Source organism: Mobula birostris, chromosome 1 (genome assembly GCF_030028105.1).
Source record: "Mobula birostris isolate sMobBir1 chromosome 1, sMobBir1.hap1, whole genome shotgun sequence".
In the NCBI taxonomy this organism is placed as follows: Eukaryota; Metazoa; Chordata; class Chondrichthyes; order Myliobatiformes; family Myliobatidae; genus Mobula; species Mobula birostris.
The window spans coordinates 168,197,951-168,219,992 of record NC_092370.1 but is presented as its reverse complement, the minus strand read 5'-3'; the positions used below and the strand labels follow the sequence as shown (position 1 = coordinate 168,219,992).

General features: G+C 42.2%; 1 protein-coding gene across 1 annotated transcript in view; it reads right to left on the bottom strand.

The window, feature by feature from the left end:
• map3k9 (mitogen-activated protein kinase kinase kinase 9) overlaps nt 1-20,239 on the bottom strand; it is a 184,929-nt gene extending 164,690 nt beyond the window's left edge. The window contains 1 exon segment of the mRNA XM_072251022.1: nt 20,077-20,239. Coding sequence (XP_072107123.1) covers nt 20,077-20,239 — 163 coding nt within the window.
• Between the last annotated feature and the right edge of the window lie 1,803 nt (nt 20,240-22,042).

The following is a 22,042-nucleotide window of genomic DNA, read 5'->3' as shown; positions in this document are numbered from 1 at the left end:
TGCTGCTTTATGAGTTAGAAATAGGCAGACAAATGACTAGACATATGTTGTATTTCATTATATCAAATATGTACAGAATGAGCTTTTTGAGCAAAGTGGGTAGGACAGGGGAGAGCAGAATTTTAAAAGATGTCATAGAAAAATCACATTTGTGGTTTGAATTGTAACATAGGGAATGCAGTAACAGAAAGTGTAAGATCTAGATTTAAGCAAGCTGATGCAGAATATTTTCTAATGTAAAAAAAAGCACTAGAAATTGTGGGAGAACAAAGATATTTAGCTATCCAAAAATAGAGATCAATATAAACTAATCAAAATGACAAATGGCATTTTAGCCTTTACCTCAAAGAGACTGGAACACAAAGGGCTTCAGTTATAGAAGGTGATAGCCAAGCACCATCTGGTGTATTAAATTCTCTTCCAAGCACCACAGCTGGATTTGTCTGGTGTGATATGTTGAATTCATACTGGGCATACTGATATTCTCTTTAATTTATGAGATAGCAGCAGTAGCAGCAAACTTTTTAAGATGATTCTTTATGGATTCCGAAGGATTCCACAGTAATCCAGTGCTGGAGTTGTAGGTGGATCTTCAGAAATTGCATATGCTTCCATGTGGGAAATTCACCTTCTGGAAAGGGTGGATTTCCCACATAGAAGTTCACCCTTCCTTTACACACAATCTTCTCAGCTTTGATGACAAGCATTTCTTCTGAAGCAGGTTTTTCTGTGATAAAGATTCCAACAGCAATAACAGTGATTTGTGTCTATTTTTCCCAACTAATATATCTGTGACTGCTTCCAAATGATGTGCTACCTCCATTTTTTGTAACATTTCTTTTCATCATCAGTAGACTTTGGGCTATGGCTGGGCAGGAGTACAAAACTTGAAAATTAAAAATCTAGAAATAAGAAATTAAAAGTAATGAAAATACTGAAAGCACTCAGTAGGTCTGAAGATGCTACAGTAATTTAGACGTTAAAGACTGAAATCCCAACATTTCCAAAGTGTTAGAAAGCAATTCTCAGTTGAGAATTCATCTTTTGTGCTAAAAATCAAATTTTTTAAAAGCTTGTGAGGAATGGTTAAAGTAAGCAAACACTTTAATTGTGTAATAAGTTAGGTAGTTCAAGATCTCTGACAGCATGGTTCAACACGCAGGTGAAGAATAAGTTAAAAGGAAAGGGCCAACACAAACCCTTGTTTCACACCATTTGAAATGCTGAATCGGTCTGAAGCTTCTCTGTTTGACAGGACAGGGCCAATCACATTGTCGTGAAAGAGCTGAATGAAGTTGACAAATTTGTGGGGGCATCCCAGCTTGACAATACCCTGCAGATAGCTTCTCTGCTGACCATGTCAAATGCTTTGGTTAGATCTATGAAAACAGCATATAAGTTCAAATGTTGTCTTACGCACTTTTCCTGAACCTGACAAACAGCGAAGACCTTGTCAATAGTGCTGCGACTCAAGTGAAAACCACATTGTGTCTCAGGGAGATTCCCTCTGATATGCTGGTGATCGGACTGTTGAAAATTCTACGGGCCAGAACCTTCCCAGCAATGGTCAAGCAGGAGATGCCTCGGTAGTCACCACAGTCAGCTTTGCTTCCCTTCTCCTCTCCTGTCATCAGACAGTACAACTTTGCTCAGGGGGAAGAACAGCACCAACCCCAGATGGAGGGAGCACTTCAGCGACTTCCTTGGCAGACCCTCTGCTGTAGATTACGTTTCATTTGACCAGATCTGGCAGAAAACTTTTATTGGCACTCTCGAACTTTCTCCTACATTAAATGAAGTCAAGAAAGCCATTGCTCAGACAAGCTCTGGAAAATTCCATGGGCAGGATGGAATCCCCGCTGAGATTTTCAAGTCAGCAGGTTCAGTTGCAATCAAAACCTTCCACAGTATTCTTATGAGCAACTGGGAAAAGAAGCTTTAAGCATTTTTGCTTAAAGACTTCAAAAATGCTATGACCGTCCCGCTGTTTAAAATCTGAAGTAATACAAAAAGAAATGCTAAAGTAATAATAACTGAGGGAGGTAAAGAGTACAAGCATATAGCAACACCACTGAGAATGAAGTGTAAAAGGGGTAATTGATTCAGAAGCTTGATAGCATTGGGGAAGAAACTGCTTTTAAGTCTGGATGTCTGGACTTTCAAGTCCTGTGTCTTCCTCCAGAAAGTAGAAGACAGAAGAGGAAATGGCCAGGGTGTCAGACATCATTGATGATACTGTAGGGTAACGTAATTGGGAGAAATGTACATAATTCACAACCACCGACATTGAGTTGGGGTTTCGCTCTAAGCGACTGGTCTGACATGATAACATTATTATGTGAAGAGTTTTAGTATGCTTTGGTGTGTGGGTTTTGGAATTCAATAAAATGTGTTACAGGTTTCATTAAACATAAGACAACTCACTTCATTTTTATTTGGGAAAACCTACATTGGTGACCCTTATGCTCTAGGATGATTCCAGAATTATTGAACATATCAACCAACAGGGTCGATTGAAGCTGCCAGAGTTTTGGGGTCAAAATGCCATCACTTGGTTTGTACAAGCAGAGGCCCAGTTCTCCCTGCGAGAAATCACTGCCAATAACACCAAATTCTACTATGTGGTGGTGTCACCCAGCAATTCCACAATGGAGAGAGTAGAGAGTCTGCTTGAACACCTGCCTAAACATGATAAATACTGATGACTGAAACTTGCCTTTTACAGACTTTTGGACAATTGGAGTCAGGGCGCGACAAACAGATGCTCTCCTTACTCGGTTTCGGCAATGCTAGGCCTTTGGAGATAATGGACCATGTGTTGTCTCTCCAGGGAAATCACCATCCTTTTTCTGTTTTTAAAGAATTCTCCATGCAACAAATGCCTGATGAAGTTTGCATAGCGCTTGCTAATGCACCCACGATAGGGAGTTTATAAGAGAAAATCTGCAGATGCTGGAAATCCAAGCAGAATGCCAGAAGAACTCAACAGGCTAGGAAGCGCCTCTGGAAAAGAGTACAGTTGAAGTTTCAGGCTGAGACCCACCATCAGGACTGAAATAAAAGATGAGGGGTCAGGGTAAGAAAGTGGGGGGAGGGAAGGAAGAACCACAAGGTGGTAGGTGGAACCAGGAAGGGAAGGAAGAGTGAAGGAAACAGCTTGAAAGTTGATCGGCGAAAGAGATACAAGACTGGAGAAAGGGGAATCTGATAGGAGAGGACAGAAGAACCATGGAAGGAAAAAAAGTGGAGGAGGAGCCCCAGAGGTAGGTGAAGCGCAGGTAAGCCGATAAGGTGAGAGAGGGAAAGGGGAATGGGGAATGGTGAAGGGAGGGGGGGCATTGCCAGAAGTCAAGAAATCTATGTTCATGCCATCAGGTTGGAAGCTACTCAGATGGAATATAGGGTGTTGCTTCTCCAACCTGAGTGTGGTCTCAATGCGAAAGTGGAGGAGGTCATGGATGGACATGTCAGAATGGGAATGGGAAATGGAATTAAAATGGATGGGCGCTTTTCTGGCAGATGGCAAGTAGGTGCTTGGCAAAGTGGTCTCCCAATCTGCGTCGGGTCTCACCGATATGCAGGAGGCCACATTGGGAGCACTGGATACAGTAGATGACCCCAACAGACTCATAAGTGAAGTGTCACCTCACTGGGAAGGACTGTTTTGGCCCTGAATGGTAGTGAGGGGCGAGGTGTAGCACTTGTTCCACTTGCAAGCATAAGTGCCAGGAGGGAGATCAGTAGGGAGGGACGAATGGACAAGGGAGTCGTGTAGGGAAGCAGAAAGTGAGAGGAAGGAAAGATATGTGTGGTGGTGGGATCCCACTGGAGATGGCAGAAGCTATGGAGAATTATGTGCTGTATGCAGAGGCTAGTGGGGTGCTAGGTGAGGACAAGGGAAACTCTATCCTGGTGGGGTGGGATGAGGGCAGACGTGCACAAAATGGAAGATATTAGTTGAGGGCAGCGTTGATGGTGGGGGAAGGGAAGCCCCTTTCTTTGAAGAAAGAGGACATTTCCTTAGTTCTGGAATGAAAAGCCTCATCCTGAGAGCAGTTGTGGCAGAGATGGAGGAATTCAGAGAAGGGGACGGTGTTTTTACAAGTAACAGGATGGGAAGAAAATGGCTGATAGTCTACACTCATCAGGGCAGTGATACTTAATTCCTCCTCTTTCTCCTTCCCCTTCCTCAATTAGCCCAGTCAGCAAGGCCCCCAACATAAGGACACCCCTGGCTGCGAAACAGACAATGCCAGGTTTGTGTTTTACTACGCTTGCTTTGGTACAAATGCGAGAAAGTGCCAACTGCTTTGCAGCTTTAGCAGTGCCAGTGCATTTGGACATCAGAGGTCTGCAAACACCGTGGGTTCCAGCTGCCAGTGTCATCTACTGTTCAGTACAGACATCCTTACAGGGTGACGTTTCCCATGTGACATCGGTACTCAAGTGAGTGTGCTGCCAGCATCACCCATTGATGAAAAGGCAATGAGCGATGAAACCACACAGGAGGCTGCCAACAGCAGCAGGATCCAGGCTTATGGAACACAATGGGTGATGCTCTGCTTCAGTGGGCGATATTACATATAGGATGTCTTCCTGGCTAAAGAGGCTAGACCTCTGCTCGGTGCATATTTTCTGTATGCCCAAGGACTGTAATAGTGGACCTTAAGGACTGCCTGCTTGTGTATGTCAAGGACTTTAGGTCGTTACTCTGTGCCCCACAGAAAGTTCCCCGCAATGACTCTGTCAAGCGCATGCATTACCGCATGTGAGTTTATTCGACTGCCGGGCAAATTCTCAGACCTTGCCAAGCCCACATTCTCCACTACAGTTGCAAAACATGGCATTGAGCACCATATTCCCTCAACTAGCCCACCGTCCATGCCCATGCTTGTAGACTGGACCCAGAAAAGCTGGCAACTCCGTAGGCTGAGTTTGCCAATGTGGAAATACTTGGAATTGTAGGCCGGTCAAATAGCCCCTGTGCTTCATTCTTCCAATGGTGTTTGCCACCCATGGGGTGATTACCAACACCTTAACAAGACCACCAGCCCTGATTGTTACCCGGTCCCACACATTCAAGAATTTTCAGCATGTTTAGCCAGAAAGATTATTTTTTCCAAAGTTGATCTAGTTAGGAGCTACCATCAGATGCCTGTGGGTTTCGAAGAACATTCCCAAAATGGCTATGATAACCCCGTTTAGCCTTTTTGAGTTTCTGTACATGCTATTTGGACTGAAAAATGCAGTATAGACTTACCAACAGCTGATGGACTCTGTATGAAATGACTTAGATTTTCTTTTTGTTTACCTGGATGACATATTTGTCACCAGTGCTTCCAAACCAGAACATGTATTTCATCTCTGCACACTTTTTGAGTGATCAAGCCAACACAGGTTGATTATCAACCCTGCTAGATGCCAGTTTGTGTTGTCAATCATTGACTTTCTCGGCCATTGCATCTCTGCAGAAGGTACAAAACTATTCCCATCAAAAGTAGCTACTATTATGGATTTCACACTCCAAAAAAACTACAGGAGTTTTTAGGTGTAGTAAATTTCTATCACCACTTCACTCCACAAGCTGGTGAACTTATGCTCCCCTGAATAGTTCACTTAAAGGCAATACCCCTAATCAAGGCTCTGACTGGTTAGTGAACATGACCAGGGCATTGATGATACCAAGCAAGCTCTCTCTAACGCGACCCTACTAGGCACCCCCTCCTCGACAAAGCCATTACTACTGACGCTTCAGACTGCGCTGTGGGTGAAGTGCACAAACAGTTGGTCTGAGGTGTGTGACAGCCGCTCAACTTTTTCAGCCAACAACTCTGTCCCTCCGAAATGAAGTAGTGCATGTTTGATTGTGAGCTTCTCTATCTGGCTGTCTCTCATTTTTGTTTCCTTCTAGAGGGTCGCCATTTCACAGCATCTGTTGACAACAAGCCTCTCGTGCACACAATAGCCAAAATATCAGACCCTTGGTCTGCACAGCAGCAATGCCACTGGCCTATATATCAGAGTTACATAGAAACATAGAAAACCTACAGCACAATACAGGCCCTTCTGCCCACAAAGTTGTGCAGAAAATGTCCTACCTTAGAAATTACTAGACTTACCCATAGCCCTCTATTTTTCTAAGCTCCATGTACCTATCCAAAAGTCTCTTAAAAGATCTTATCGTATCTGCCTCCACCACCATTGCTGGCAGCCTATTCTATGCACTCACCACTCTGAGTAAAAAAAACTTACCCCTGACATCTCCTCTGTACCTACTCCCCAGCACCTTAAATCTATGTCCTCTTGTGGCAACCACTTCAGCCCTGGGAATAAGCCTCTGACTATCCACACGATCAATGCCTCTCATCACCTTACACACCTCTATCAGGTCACCTCTCATCCTCTGTCGCTCCAAGGAGAAAAGGTCAAGTTCACTCAAACTGTTTTCATAAGGCATGCTCCCCAATCCAGGCAACATCCTTGTAAATCTCCTCTGCAATATTTCTATGGCTTCCACATCCTTCCTGTAGTGAGGCAACTAGAACTGAGCACAGTACTCCAAGTGGGGTCTGACCAGGGTCCTATATAGCTGCAACATTACTTCTCGGCTCCTAAATTCAATTCCACGATTAATGAAGGCAAATAAAACCATATGCCTTCTTAACCACAGAATCAAACTGCACAGCTGCTTTGAGCATCCTATGAAACTCGAACCCCAAGATCCCTCTGATCCTCCACACTGCCAAGAGTCTTACCATTAATACAATATTCTGCCATCATATTTGACCTATCAAAATGAACCATTTCTCACTTTTCTGGGTTGAACTCCATCTGCCACTTCTAGCCCAGTTTTGCATCCTATCAATGTCCCGCTGTAACCTCTGACAGCCCTCCACATTATCAACAACACCTCCAACCTTTGTGTCATCAAAAAACTTACTAACCCATCCCTCCACTTCCTCATCCAGGTCATTTATAAAAATCATGAAGAGTAAGGTTCCCAGAACAGATCTCTAAGGCACACACTGGTCACCAACTTCCATGCAGACTATGACCCGTCTACAACCACTCTTTGCCTTCTGTGGGCAAGCCAGTTCTAGATCCACAAAGCAATGTCCCCTTGGATCCCATGCCTCCTTACTTTCTTAATAAGCTTTGCATGGGATACATTATCAATTGTCTTGCTGAAATCCATATACACTACATCTACTGCTCTTCCTTCATCAATGTGTTTAGTCACATCATCAAAAAATTCAATCAGGCTCATAAGGCACGACCTGCCCTTGACAAAGCCATGTTGATGATTCCTAATCATATTATACCTCTCCAAGTGTTCATAAATCCTGCCTCTCAGGATCTTCTCCATCAACTTACCAACCACTGAAGTAAGAATCACTGGTCTATAATTTCCTGGTCTATCTCTACTCCCTTTCTTGAATAAAGGAACAACATCTGCAACCTTCTATTCCTCTGGAATCTCTCTTGTCCCCATTGATGATTCAAAGACGCTCAGGAATCTCCTCCCTCACATCCCACAATAGCCTGGGGTACCTCTCATCCAGTCCTGGCGACTTATCCAACTTGATGCTTTCCAAAAGCTCCAGCACATCCTCTTTAATATCTACATGCTCAAGCTTTTCAGTCTGCTGCAAGTCACCACTACAATCACCAAGATCCTTTTCCGTTGTGAATACTGAAGTAAAGTATTCATTAAGTACCTCTGCTATTTCCTCCGGTTCCATACACACTTTCCCACTGTCACACTTGATAGGTCCTATTCCTTCACATCTTATCCTCTTGCTCTTCACATACTTGTAGAATGCCTTGGGGTTTTCCTTAATCCTGCCTGCCAAGGCCTTCTCATGGCCCCTTCTGGCTCTCCTAATTTTCTTTTTAAGCTCCTTCCTGTTAGCCTTATAATCTTCTTGATCTCTAACATTACCTAGCTCTCTGAACCTTTTGTAAGCTTTCCTTTTCTTCTTAACTAGATTTATTACAGCCTTTGTACACCACGGTTCCTGTACCCTACTATAACTTCCCTGTCTCATTGGAACGTACCTATACAGAACTCCACACAAATATCCCCTGAATATTTGCCATATTTCTTCCACACTTTTCCCCAAGAACATCTGTTCCCAATTTAAGCTTCCAATTTCCTGCCTGATAGCCTCATAGTTCCCCTTACTCCAATTAAATGCTTTTCTAACTTGTCTGTTCCTATCTCTCTCCAATGTTATTGTAAAGGAGATAGAATTATGATCACTATCTCCAAAATTAGATTAGATTAGATTCAACTTTATTGTCATTGTGCCGAGTACAAATACAAAGCCAACGAAATATAGTTAGCATTTCATTTCAAAATGCTCTCCCACTGAGAGATTTGACATCTGACCAGGTTCATTTCCCAATACCAAATCAAGTAGTCTCTCCTCTTGTAGGCTTATCTACATATTGAGTCAAGAAACCTTCCTGAACACACCTAACAAACTCCACCCCATCTAAACTCCTTGTTCGAAGGAGATGCCAATCGATATTTGGGAAATCAAAATCTCCCATCATGACAACTCTTATTGTTACACCTTTCCAGGATCTGTTTCCCTATCTGCTCCTCGATATCCCTGTTACTATTGGGCAGCCTATAAAAAGCACCCAGTAAAGGACCCCTTCCTTTTCTTCTCCACACACAGAGACTCCGTAGACAATCCCTCCATGGTGTCTACCTTTTCTGCAGCCGTGACACTATCTCTGATCAACAGTGCCATGCCCCCACCTCTTTTGCCTCCCTCCCTGTCCTTTCTGAAACATCTAAAACCCGGCACTCGAAGTAACCATTCCTGTCCCTGAGCCATCCAAGTCTCTGTAATGGCCACCACAGCATAGCTCCAAGTACTGATCCAACTGATATACAGCATATCAAGGGGAAAAATAATGCTGCGGCTGACTGCCTCTTGCGGCCAGTCATTGAGGCCGTACACATATGGGTTGACTATGCTGGCATGGCAACTGACCAGGTTACTGTCCCAGAGGTCCAGGCTTACCGAATGGCCCTGCGGTTGGTTGACATTAAGCTTGAGGAAGGTGGGGTTTCTCTCCTTTGCGCTGTCTTAACTGATTGCCCTTGCCCCATGGTGTCCACAGACTGGAGATGGACAGTTTTTAATTCCATTCACAGCCTCTCACATTGGAGCCGGAAGGCCTCACAGAAACTAGTTTCACTAAAGTTTGTTTGGCATGGCCTCAGAAAGGATGTGCGTAATTGGACGGCAGATTGTGTGGAGAGGCAGAGGGCAAAAATTAACCAACAAGTTTAAGTGCTATTGGCACCATTTGAGGTCCCTGAACATGTTAATCTGGACCTTATTGGTCCTCTTCCCACCTCCCACAGTTTCATGAACCTTCTTACTATGATGGAACAAACCATCAGGTGGCCAGAGGTCTCTCTAGCATCAATGATGCCCACAGATGAGGCTCAGGCATTCGTCAGCACCTGAGTCATTCAGTTTGGCACCCCACCTAATATTTCCTCTGACCACAGTCCCCATTTCATTTTAGACCTCTGGGCTATGATGGCCCAGAACCTTGGCATTAGGCTACTTCACACCATGACATATCACCCGCAGTCCAATGGCATATACGAGCAGTTTCACCACTCCTTAAAGACTGCTCTGAGAGCTTCCCTAACCGATGAGTGTTGGCATGATCATCTCCCGTGACTCCTGCTGGGGCTCAGAACTGCTTCAAAAGTGGACCTGCAGTTGTCCGTGGCAGAGTTAGTATATGGATAGTGTTATGAGTGCCAGCTGATTTAATTCCTGACGCCACAACCACTAGGTTGGCCTCTCAATGGCTTTCAACCCTTCTCAGCAAATTCATTTCCTTTTTGTCTATTCCAATGTCCCATCATGGAATACAGCACTCCAGGGTCCTTGTTGACCTACATTCCACCTAGTTTGTTTCGTCCATCATGATGTTCACTAACATCCCCTTAGGCCCCCTTACAATGGCCCATTCCACAACTTGGAATGGGGAGAAAAGACTTTTATCACAGATAAGAGTGGTAAACCTGAACGTATTTCAGTAGATCACCTTAAACCAGCCCACCAAGATTTGGAGTATTCTGCTGCCATACACCTGGCATCACAACATGACCATGAATGTGCCAAAAAACCTCTGGACAAGCCAGGGCACCTGCTGTTCCTCCACCCATAGAACACTGGACCAAGTTAGGCGTCTTGTCCAAGCTCCAGACAGATTCATTATGCCGGTTTTAGTGAATTCTGGGGAGGGGGATGCTTGTGTTGGGTAATGTAATTGGGAGAAATGTGCATAATTCAAAACCACCGACCTCGAGTTGGAGTTTCACTTTAAGAGGCTGGTCTGACATGATTACATTATTACATAAATAGTTTTAACGCACTCTGGTGTGCAGGTTTTAGAGTACAATAAAATGTGTTACAAGTTTCATCGAACATAAAATGGTTCACTTTGTTTTATTTGCAAAAACCTACAGTGCCACTAGCCTTCCTGAAGCAATGATGGACTAGAAGGAAGGAAGTGATGACTCTGTGATGGACTGGTCCATGATCACCATTCCCTGCAGATTCCATCAAATGCAGGGTTTTGTGGGGTGGAGGATGAGGACCAGGGGAGCTTAGTTCTTGTCCTCTATAGGAAGGGAGAGTGTGCACACAGAGATGTGGGAAATAGCTCTGTTCATTGTGGTAAAAGATAAATGATGTTTCAAGAAGAAGGAAGACACTAAAGCACCGCTTGTGTGGAATGTTTTATCATCGCATGAAAGTGACAGCAATAGAACAGCTGAGAGAATGGAATGGACCCTTTACAGAGGTCAGGTTGGGAAGAAGTATAGAAATACAACTGTGGGAGTCCATGGGCCTGGATAGATTTTCATGTGGTCATTATAACATTACTCTATTTACTAGAGTCATCCTAAACACTGCTATACTGTAATTAATCTTCACAAAGTTTTGTTCATCCACTATTCTTACACTGACTGATTTGCATTGGCTCCTGGAGTTCTCCATCACTGAATTGCCCATTAGTACTCGCCATTCAGACTTTCATTTGCAGCGGAAGTCTATTGTAACACCAAAATAAATCCCAAGTGCCAAAATTTCTAGATGGATTGAAAATGCATTAGGAAATTAGATAGGACGAAACAAAAACATAACTCTGCAAATGTCGATCTGGATAATCATGAGATTTGACCTCCAAGTACTATTAAATTTCATGGCCTCTCAGAGATTAGGTTTCCAGAATTATTGCCTATGTAATAATGGCTGAAAATACTAATTGTTACATTGAAACCAACTACCGAAGGAACTCAGTGGGTAAGGCAGCACCTGTAGAGGGAAATGGACAGACACCGTTTCTGACCTGCTGAGTTCCTCCACCAATTTGTCCTTGACTCAAGATTCTAGCACCTGCAGTTCCTGTGTCTCCAGTTGTTGTTTCAATGTTTCCACTCATTTTTGGATTGTGTCATGGGTTCAACAATATGAATGTAAAATTTAAGTACCAGTCTGGGAGCAGCTCTTCGATATAATACATTTGGTTAGAGTTTAGTGGTTTTCATGTGTATACAGCTACATTTTGCAATGGACTTAGTTTGATATTAAGAATTCAATAAACACACATATTTTACAGTTGCCAAGAGCCAAGTTAGCTGACAATGACAAGCTACTGACAAATGCATTTTAATAGGATCATCATGAATTGTATTAAAATACAAGATGGCTGATTAGTTATCTGCACCTTGGAGCTGTGTGGATTTGATACTGGATGACTACATCAATGGTAATTTTAGCTCCAAATTTCCATTGGCTGTCATCTTGAAGTTAGTTAGAATACTATTTTTCTCTTTTCATTACTTAGCTTAATCAATATAGTATTGATGAGACGTAGTTCTGATATGCATGCCTTTGGTTTTCTAGGATTTATGTGCATGACTGTTGAACAGAATTTAAAAATGGAGGGAAGGTGCTTTTCTACAGAAAGAGAATTTGATAGAGTGCTTATTCTGTTATATTTTTTCCTTGATATACACTCAGTGGTCACTTTATTCAGTACACCTGTTAATATCTAAACTGACAATCATGTGGCAGCAACTCAGCGCATGCAGACATGGTCAAGGGGCTCTGTTGTAATTCAGAGCGAACATCAAAGTGAGGAAGAAATGTGATCCAAGTGACTTTGACTGTTGGTGCCAGATGGGGTGGTTTGAGTATCTCAGAAACTGCTGACCTTCTGGGACTTTCATGCACAAGTCTCTAGAATTTACAAAAAATGCTTCTGCCCCTCTGACCCTCAATACAGGAGCCCCTCAGTGCCCCCTTCTTTAATCTCTGTACACCATGACTGTGTCACTACCCGCAGCTCCATTCTGCTAATTAAATTTGCTGATGATTCTACATTGATTGACCTTATCTCATGTAATAATGAAGCAGCCCACAGAGAAGAAGTCATCACCCTGACACAATGGTGTCAAGAAAACAGCCTCTCCCTCAATGTCACAAAAACAAAGGAGCTGGTTGGGGACTACAGGAGGAATGGAGACAAGCTAACCCCTTATTGACATCAATGGATCTGGGGTAGAGAGGGCGAACAGCTTTAAGTTCCTTGGTATACACATCACCAAGGATATCACATGGTCTGTACATACTGGCTGTGTGGTGAAAAAAGCACAACAGCACCTCTTTCACCTGAGATGGTTGAAAAAGTTTGGCATGAGTCACCAAATCCTAAGGACCTTCTACAGCGGCACAATTGAGAGCATTCTGACCGGCTGCATCACTACCTGCTATGGGAATTGTACTTCCCTCAATCACAGGACTCTGCAGAGAGTGGTGCAGACAGCTCAGCGCCTCTGTAGATGTGAACTTCCCACAGTTCAGGACATTTACAGAGCCAGGTGCATAAAAAGGGCCTGAAGGATCATTGGGGACTGAAGTCACCTCAACCATAAAGTGTTCTAGCTGCTACCATCCGGGAAACAGTACCGCAGCATTAAAGCTAGGACCAACAGGCTCCGGGACAGCTTCTTCCACCAGACCATCAGACCGATTAATTCATCTTGATACAATTGTATTTCTATGCTATCTGTCCTATTGTACATACTATTCATTACAAATTACTATAAATTGTACATTGCACATTCAGATGGAGACGTAACATAAAGATCTTTACTCATGTGTGTGAAGGATATAAGGAATAAAGTCAATTCAACTCAGTTCAATTCAGAGTGGTGCTAAAAACAGTGAGCGGCAGTTCTGTGGGTCAAAACACCATGTTAATGAAAGAGGTCAAAGGAAATGGCCAGACTGTTTCAAACTGACAGGAGGGGGACAGTAACTCAAATAATCACACATCACAATAGCGAAATGCAGAAGAGCATCTCTGCACAACATACCGAACCTTGAGGTGGATGGGCTACAGTAATAGAAGACCAGGAACATACAGTTAGTTGCCACTTTATTAGGTACAGGAGGAGGTACCTAATAAAGTGACCAGTGAATGTACATTTCCAGCCATATCTGTCTCAAAATGTGCCTTGAAGTGCCGATAAACTTATTTTCTTGCAATCAAATATCACAGCTTAGAAGGAAGTTTTATGTTTGGGTTTATGTTCACCCCCTAATAAATGATCAAAGTACATGCTGCAAAGATTGGCCAAAGATTCTCTTAAGTAGGAAAGTGGGTGAGCTAAATCAAGTAACATTGTAATGATATCAAGTTCAGTTACTGTATGTAGGAGCACAAGGAAAATTAACAAGTATTTTGGAAATAAGGATTAAATTGGTATGCAGTGCTTCAGCATTTTAGATTATATTTCTTGTTTGCAATATATAGATGACACTATTAATAAACATGTTAGAACAGACTGATGGTGTTGCCTCTTAACAAATAGCAAATTCACACTTCAGTAAAGCTCTGGATCTACAGTGTGCAGGCGAAATTACAAAAAACTTGATTTCACTTGAGATCTTATGCGAGTTTCACCTACAGCCCAATAGGGAATCTTCCATATACTGAGCTTTCATTAGAAGTTTGGGGTTTATAATCACCACAAGGGCTACAATTTCAATCTCAAAGTTGAGAGGGCATTATATTTACAGAAGATGGAAATTATATAGATCAGAATATCCAGGAGTCTATGGAGATGCAGAAGCTAAATCTTGGCTTTTCAAAATTAATGTGAAATGTGTGATGGTGATTTGGCTGTCTGGTTTACATTTCACTCTGACTGTAGTTGAAATGGAAATGAGCAAATACAAAATAAACTGCCACTTTGCATTCAACAGCTTTATATTATCACACAATATGTACCCAATATTTTAAGGAATACAAGTTAGAAGCAGATATGTATTTGGCAGATAAATTGACTGAAGCTGCAATTTTTCCAAAATTGGGGCATACCAGAAGGACATCTATGATTTCCCTTGCCCATTTCTTGTTTACATTTGCATACTTGCCACTCCAATTAAATATTAACCAGTTTGTAAGGTATCAGATGTTTTAAATTGAAGTTTTATAGGCAGGGAGTACTGGATATTCAGCAAAGTACTTAGACTTGCATTCAGCCAAGCAGGAACATATGAAAGAGGCTTAAAAGCAAAGGGATGTGATCATAGTGAAGTTTATGAGTAGAATGCAAAGACACTCTATCAGTATAAAGTTTAAAATGCTGCTATGAACAGCCATACATTCCCTATTATTAAAATCTTTGATAGCCATTGAAAGGTTGGGATAGAGATCCAGGATTGTTCACCTTCTTCCCCCAAACCCATGTTTGCCATAGTCACTCTGTAAACAAGACTAGTCAACAAAAAATCTAATGAGGCACTTTCTGTAGTCCAAGTTGCTCTTCTTAGCCTGGACCCAACTCTGGGCTAACATTCAAATTTAACTGGTTTTATTTCACTGAAAGTAATGATGTCCCAACTGTGCCAGTGAAGTAAAAGCTCTTTGCATAGGAGGTCACTATCCCAATCCTGGTTATTTTTCTTCCAACTATGTCCATGGCATTCTCTTTAAAGGGGTAGCTAGAACGAAGGCAATCAGATACAGTACTTGATGAATTTAGGCTAATGCTCTTCATACTCAAAGTAAGGAATCAACTGAAGCAACGCAAGTTTGTGCTGCAAGGGGAAGCAAGCTGCTAGGTTTTTGTTCCTTGATGCTCTCATTACTGATGCTCTTTGCTTTATTTGACTTTGTTGTGATATTTCAAGAGCCATGTGGCTGTCTTACAAAATTAGGAAAGTCCACTGAATGAGCTATATGTGGCATGAACAATTATCCAATAATGGAGGATGGAGTACCATAGTGAGTCAACTGACAAACAGGGATCCTGTGGACGACAAAGGGTTTAAGAGAACTACAGAATGCCTCTATGAACAGGGAAATTATAATTCAATAGAGTTCTACTGTGAAGTGTCACAGTGCTGGGCTCAAGGATTTCACTAGACTGAAGGAAATCTGATGAGTCATGTGTGTCTGTGCAGGCGGACGGAGTGGGCTAGCACTCTGTAAGGAATGTCTCTGAAGAGTGATTGTTTAAGTTGTTTTTGAAAACTGATGGAGCAGTTGATCTGCTGAACAGAGGTGAAAAGAATGATCAAAACAAAAAAAATTTTTTTTTGACGTACTAGTGAAATGAAAAACTGTTCTAAACTGGTACAGAATTATAAAAATATGGCAATCATATTGTGGCTTAGTCTCAAAATGCAGCATCAATAATAACAGGTATGGATGGTTGAATTTCAGATCGGTAAACTCCAGCTGCAGTAGGTGGACCAATTGTACGATGTGTTGTAGCAATGTACCAGTAGTATGTGTGTTTTATCAGTCTGGTACACAGCATCCAGGTCCATGTCTTCATTTGGTGATTTGCCACATTGTAATGAATGGAAAGCACCAACAAGAAGTTCCCACTGAGAGATATCTCGGGCTGTTCTTGCATATATCCAGGCAACAGATTCTGGGGACACCTAAGGGAAATACCATGCATTGACATTTGCTGTCTTGAAGAATTTGAAAGAGAAAAAGAAATAAATGCAGTTGAAGCTAATGATTAAAGTAGATTATTGAAACTTTCAACTTTATGAGCAGTTAAATATGAGAGTTCCACCCACAGGACAGTGATTACTTAGTAGTGCTAAAATCCACTAATCTGACATCCAATTGTTTGGAAATCCTAGTGGTTTGGCATCTGGTGCACTCATTAATCTGGAACGTGAGCAGCAGGTCCAGAGGGCAAGCCAGATGTACAGCTAGAGCCAGGGGTCCAAATAACAGGCTACAATGCAACTTGAAAGGGTCTGGAACACAAGGGCTCAGGAACATGGGTAGATTTGCAGCTGGAAGCCTGGGTTCTGGGCACATGCATATTTTTCACTCCCCTTAAACTCATGGGGTTCACTACAAAATCTATTATGATGCTGAGCAATATGTAACAAAAAAGGAGAAATAAAGGTGTGTTTGAGTATTAATAGGAGTGAAAAATCTACTAGTCCGGCACCACTGACAAGGGTGTTGATTATTGGAAATCCACTGTAGTATTTTTGTCTCTGGTTTAGAAAATTATAGGCAATATCTCACACTGACTTTGGTGAGATTCAGGTACAAGTTCATGGCTTTGGTTGACATTCCAATGGAACATATAAATAACATTTTGGATGAGGGCAACAAAATTTTTGCTGCACTTTTCTTGTACAGTACCAGCAAAAAATGCAATTAACTTATTGTTCAAAGTTGCTAAAACAAAACCAGTAAATCTGAAGATAGGGGAGTTTTAGAAACACAAAGGATGATTAAGTCATTGACTAAAAAAAGAATATGAGACTAAATTAGTGGGAAATACAAAAATAGGAGTTTCTGTAGCAGTATAAAAAGGCAGAGTTAACACGGACAAATGTGGGTTCCTCTCAGACAGAGGACAGAGAATTCATAATAGGCAGAATACAGGGGAATTAATTATAAAAGACATGAAGCCTCCCAGAAATACTGGAGATCCGCATTAATAAGCTTTGTTTTCTATCTGTTAGCTAACTCTTAATCCATGCTAAGTGTGTTACCACCAATTGCATGTCCTCTAATCTTGTTTACCAGCCTGAGACATTATTAAGTGCTGCTGCAAATCCAAATAGACACTTATTAACCTCTGCTAAAACTGATAAATCCAAAACTTCAGGTAATTCATATCCTAGTAACTTGAACGAGATGGCCACGGATAAAATACTTTGTCTGGTTAACACTTTCCATTGATTCACAAAGGTTCCTAAAGGTTGAAGGGTAACAAAAGAGTCCTGGTAAAGAAAACAGGGAATCACCAACCTAATAGTCTGAGACTGGTAGTAAAAGTATTGTATCTATAATAAAGAATGAGATACCTAGACACATAGGGATGATATGATTGAGCAGAAACAACATGGATTTCTGACAGCAAATCATGTTTGACTAATTTATTGGAATTCTTTGAGAATGTGTCCAGTAGACCAGATGAGGGGAAACCACAGTGCATTTCAGTAGACTCTCGATAAAAGGGGGGCTCAACAGCAACACATGGAATTGGGGTAGTACACAAGCATTGATTACGAATTAATGAAAAAACACAATGCTGGAAAGAGTCTGCAGGTCAGGACAAAACACTGGAAAGAAAATCAGAGTTCAAGCTTCAGGATAGAGACCCTTTGTCAAAACTGGGAAGGAGATAAAATTAATTTGTTATGCAACAGGGAAGGGGTTTGTGATGTCTCTGATAGGCAAAACTGTGGTGGCCATGGGGTTAAGCTGATTTTCACAGCATGGAATAAGAGTTGGTTAAAAGAAAACAAAGAGTAGGAATAAATGAGGACTTGTTAGGTTGACAGACTAACTGGTGACAATTAAAGGGATCAGTTAATGGGCCCTAACTATTCAAAATCTACATCAACAACTTATCTGAGGGACAGAATGGATCAACGAGATCACCTATGTGTGAAGCTGCAGGAGACAGTCGACGTCCTTGGAGAAAGAATGGATGCTAGGGAACTCAGGAAAGTTAATAGTGATATTTTGAAGACAGCCCACACTACAGAACAGGAGATGCTGGAGACTGTAAAACACATAGTGGTGGATTAACCCCTGCAGGTTGATTAAGTGTATCCCAGAACATTGTGAGAAGATAGGAAAGGAATGCAGGGCCACTTGCAGAGATATTTGCATCACTGATAACTATGGGTGAGGTGCCTGAAAACTGGAGTGTTTCTAGTGTTGTGCCTTTGTTGAAGAAAGATGGCAAGGAAAAGTCTGGTGAGCCAAGCATTAGTGGTAGATGAAATATTGGAGGGGATTCTCAGAGAATCTGTGCATTTGGAAAGATGAGGACTAATTAGGAATAGTCAGCATGGCTTTGTGTGTGCCAAGTCATATCTTATGAATTTGGTTGAGGTGTTTGACAAATGACCTATGAGACAGATGTGGGAAATGAAGCTAAATTGTCTACATGGATTTTAGCAAGGCCCTTGACTAGATCAATCAAGGTAGGCTAGTTAGGAAAGTTAGATCACATGAGATCCAGGGAAAGCGAGACATGTGGATAAAACATGGACTTGATGGTAGTGTACAAAGGGTCATGGTGGAGGGATGTATTACCTACTGGAGATCTGTGACTAGTGGTGTACTGCAGGCAACGTTGCTGGATCTGTTGCTGTTTATCATTTATTTAATTATTTGTATGAGATTTTAGATTACAGAGTTAGTAAATTTGCAGATTAAATTGAAATTGTGGTATTGTGGATAGAGAAGAATGTTATCTAAAATTACAATGGGATCTTGATCTAATGGGCCAGTGGGTCAAGGAATGGCAGACAGAGTTCAGAACACAGAACTTAGAACAGTATGGCATAGTACAAGCTCTTTTGAAAACAAAGTCGTACTGACCTTTACCTATTCCTAGGTCAATCTAACACTTCCTTCCTGCATATCCCTAGAGTCTCTTAAATGTCTCTAATGTACCTGTCTCTACCTAGCAGTGCGTTCCATATACCCATCACTCTCGGCATCAAAAACCTTAATTCTGACATCCCCCATACTTTCCTCCAATCACCCTAAAATTATATCCTTTTGTATTAGCCATTTCCATCCTGGGAAAAATGCACTGGCTGTCCACTTGATCTAAGCCTCTAATTGATTTATACACCTCTTTCAAGCTACCCCTCATTCTCCTTTGCTCCAAAGAGAAAAGCCTTTGTTCATTTAACCGTTCCTCATAATGCATGCTCTCTAAATCCAGGCAACATCCTGGAAAATCTCCTCTGCACCTTCTTTAAAGTTTCCACATCCTTCCGACAATGAAATGACAGAACTTAACACTGTACTCCAAGTATGGTCTAACCAGAGTCTTAGAGAGCTGCAACATTACCACATGGTTTTTAAACTCACTTCCCTAACAAATCAAAGCCAATACACTACATATCTTCTTAACAACCCTATCAATCTGCATGGTAACTTTGAAAGATCTATTGATGTGGACCCCAAAAACCCTTCATTCCTCCGCATTGCTAAGAATCTGCCATCAACTCTAACTCTACCTTCAAGTTTAACCTTTCAAGGTGTAGCATTTCACACCTTTCTGGATTGAACTCTATTTGCCACTTCTCAGTTCAGCTTTGCATCTTAACAATGTCATATTGTTACCTATGACACTCTTCTATACTATCCACAACATCACCAACCTTCAAATTATCTAAAAATTGACTAACCCACCCTTAGATTTCTGTATCCAAGTCATTTATAAAAGTCACAAATTCAGGAGCTCCAGAACACTTACTGCAGAATGCCACTGGTCACAGAACTCCATCTACTACCACTCTCTGCTTTCTGTGGGCAAGCCAATTTTGAATTCACGCAGCCAAGTTTTCCTGGATCCCATGCCTCCTAGCTCTCCCAATGAGCCAACTATGGGGAACCTTACTGAACACCTTACTAAAATCCATGACTCAGTACCAGAGATGCGATCACTGCAGTTTTCCCCTGGTGGGACATCCTTAACAGTATCCAAAGCAGTATACTTACTTTTGAGGGAAACAGCCACAAGGATACTCTGTACAGTCTGCCTGTTCCCTTTCCTTTTGCTGATAGTCACCCAACCACCCACCTTGTGCAACATAGGCGTGACTACCATCGTGTAGCTCCTATCTGTGGACTCATTCTCCTGAATAATCTGTGGGCCATCCATCTCCGGCTCCTGTTCTCTAACCCGACCTGTAAGAAGCTGTAGTTAGATGGCACTGGAGGGCTCCCAGATCTCCCTCATCTTGCAACAGGTGTACACCACTGTCCTGGGATCTATTCTCACCACTCTAGCTGGGCACTAATAAAGAAAGAAACTTGACAGAAACCTCAACCAAGCCTCCATCTCTCTCACCAAAACCTCTTGAGTGATAGTCTCAAATCTGCACTCTATCCCACTCCCACAACAGCCACTCCACTGAAGACTAACTTCTTTTTATTTGCCCCTGCCAAGTGCCTAATAAACTCAAATGATCTCAAGCTTTTAAATCTGGTGCTACTCATCACAAGTAATGGCACCTGTGATCTGCAGAACTGGTTGAGTAGTTTAGTGTGAGATAAATGAGAGGGGTTGCACTTTGGCAAGATGAATTAAAAAATGACTTACACAGAAAATGGTAGGGCTTTGAGTGGTGAATAGGAAAGATTTATAGACATATGGGTAAAATACAAGCAAATAGGGCTTGCCACGCTGGGATGCATTGTGTTCAAGACCTGTGGTTCATACATTTCCACATTTGTTGATTAAACAAACCTAAGTGGCAATGTGGGTAATGCTGAGGATGCAATAGGTTTCAAGAGAATAAACACAAGCAGAGTGAGTGGACTACGTGAGTATACAATGTGAAAAAAATCTACTTTGATTGAAAAAAGAACAAAAATACTGACTTTTTTAATTGCAAGAGATTGAGGAATGATAATGTTCCAAAGAACGTGGGTAGCCTCACACATGTTGTATTGAATACTAAAATGCTAGTGCACCAATTAGAAAGGGAAATGCCATTTTGGAGTTTATTGCAAAAGGATAGGGCCTTGGTGAGACATTAGTTAGAATACTGTGTGCAATTTTATTCTCCTCAGCTATAAAAATAATGCACCTATCATAGAGGTGGATTAAAGATTCACTATGTAAACACGAGGAATTCTGCAGATGCTGGAAATTCAAGCAACGCACATCAAAGTTGCTGGTGAACGCAGCAGGCCAGGCAGCATCTCTAGGAAGAGGTACAGTTGACGTTTCGGGCCGAGATCCTTCATCAGGACTAACTGAAGGAAGAGCTAGTAAGAGATTTGAAAGTGGGAGGGGGAGATCCAAAATGATAGGAGAAGACAGGAAGGGGAGGGATGGAGCCAAGAGCTGGACAGGTGATTGGCAAAAGGGATATGAGGGGATCATGGGACAGGAGGCCCAGGGAGAAGGAAACGAGGGAAGGGGCGAAACCCAGAGGATGGGCAAGGGGTATAGTCAGAGGAACAGAGGGAGAAAAAGGAGAGAGAGAAAGAATGTGTGTATATAAATAAATAACTGATGGGGTACGGGGAGGAGGTGGGACATTAGCAGAAGCTAGAGAAGTCAACGTTCATGCCATCATGTTGGAGGCTACCCAGATGGAATATAAGGTGTTGTTCCTCCAACCTGAGTGTGGCTTCATCTTTACAGTAGAGGAGGCCATGGATAGACATGTCAGAATGGGAATGGAATGTGGAATTAAAATGTGTGGCCACTGGGAGATCCTGCTTTCTCTGGCGGACAGAGCGTAGGTGTTCAGCAAAACGATCTCCCAGTCTGCGTTGGGTCTCGCCAATATGTAGAAGGCCGCATCAGGAGCACCGGACACAGTCCAGCCGACTCACAGGTGAAGTGTCGCCTCACCTGGAAGGACTGTCTGGGGCCCTGAATGGTGGTAAGGGAGGAAGTGTAAGGGCATGTGCAGCATTTGTTCCACTTACAAGGATAAGTGCCAGGAGG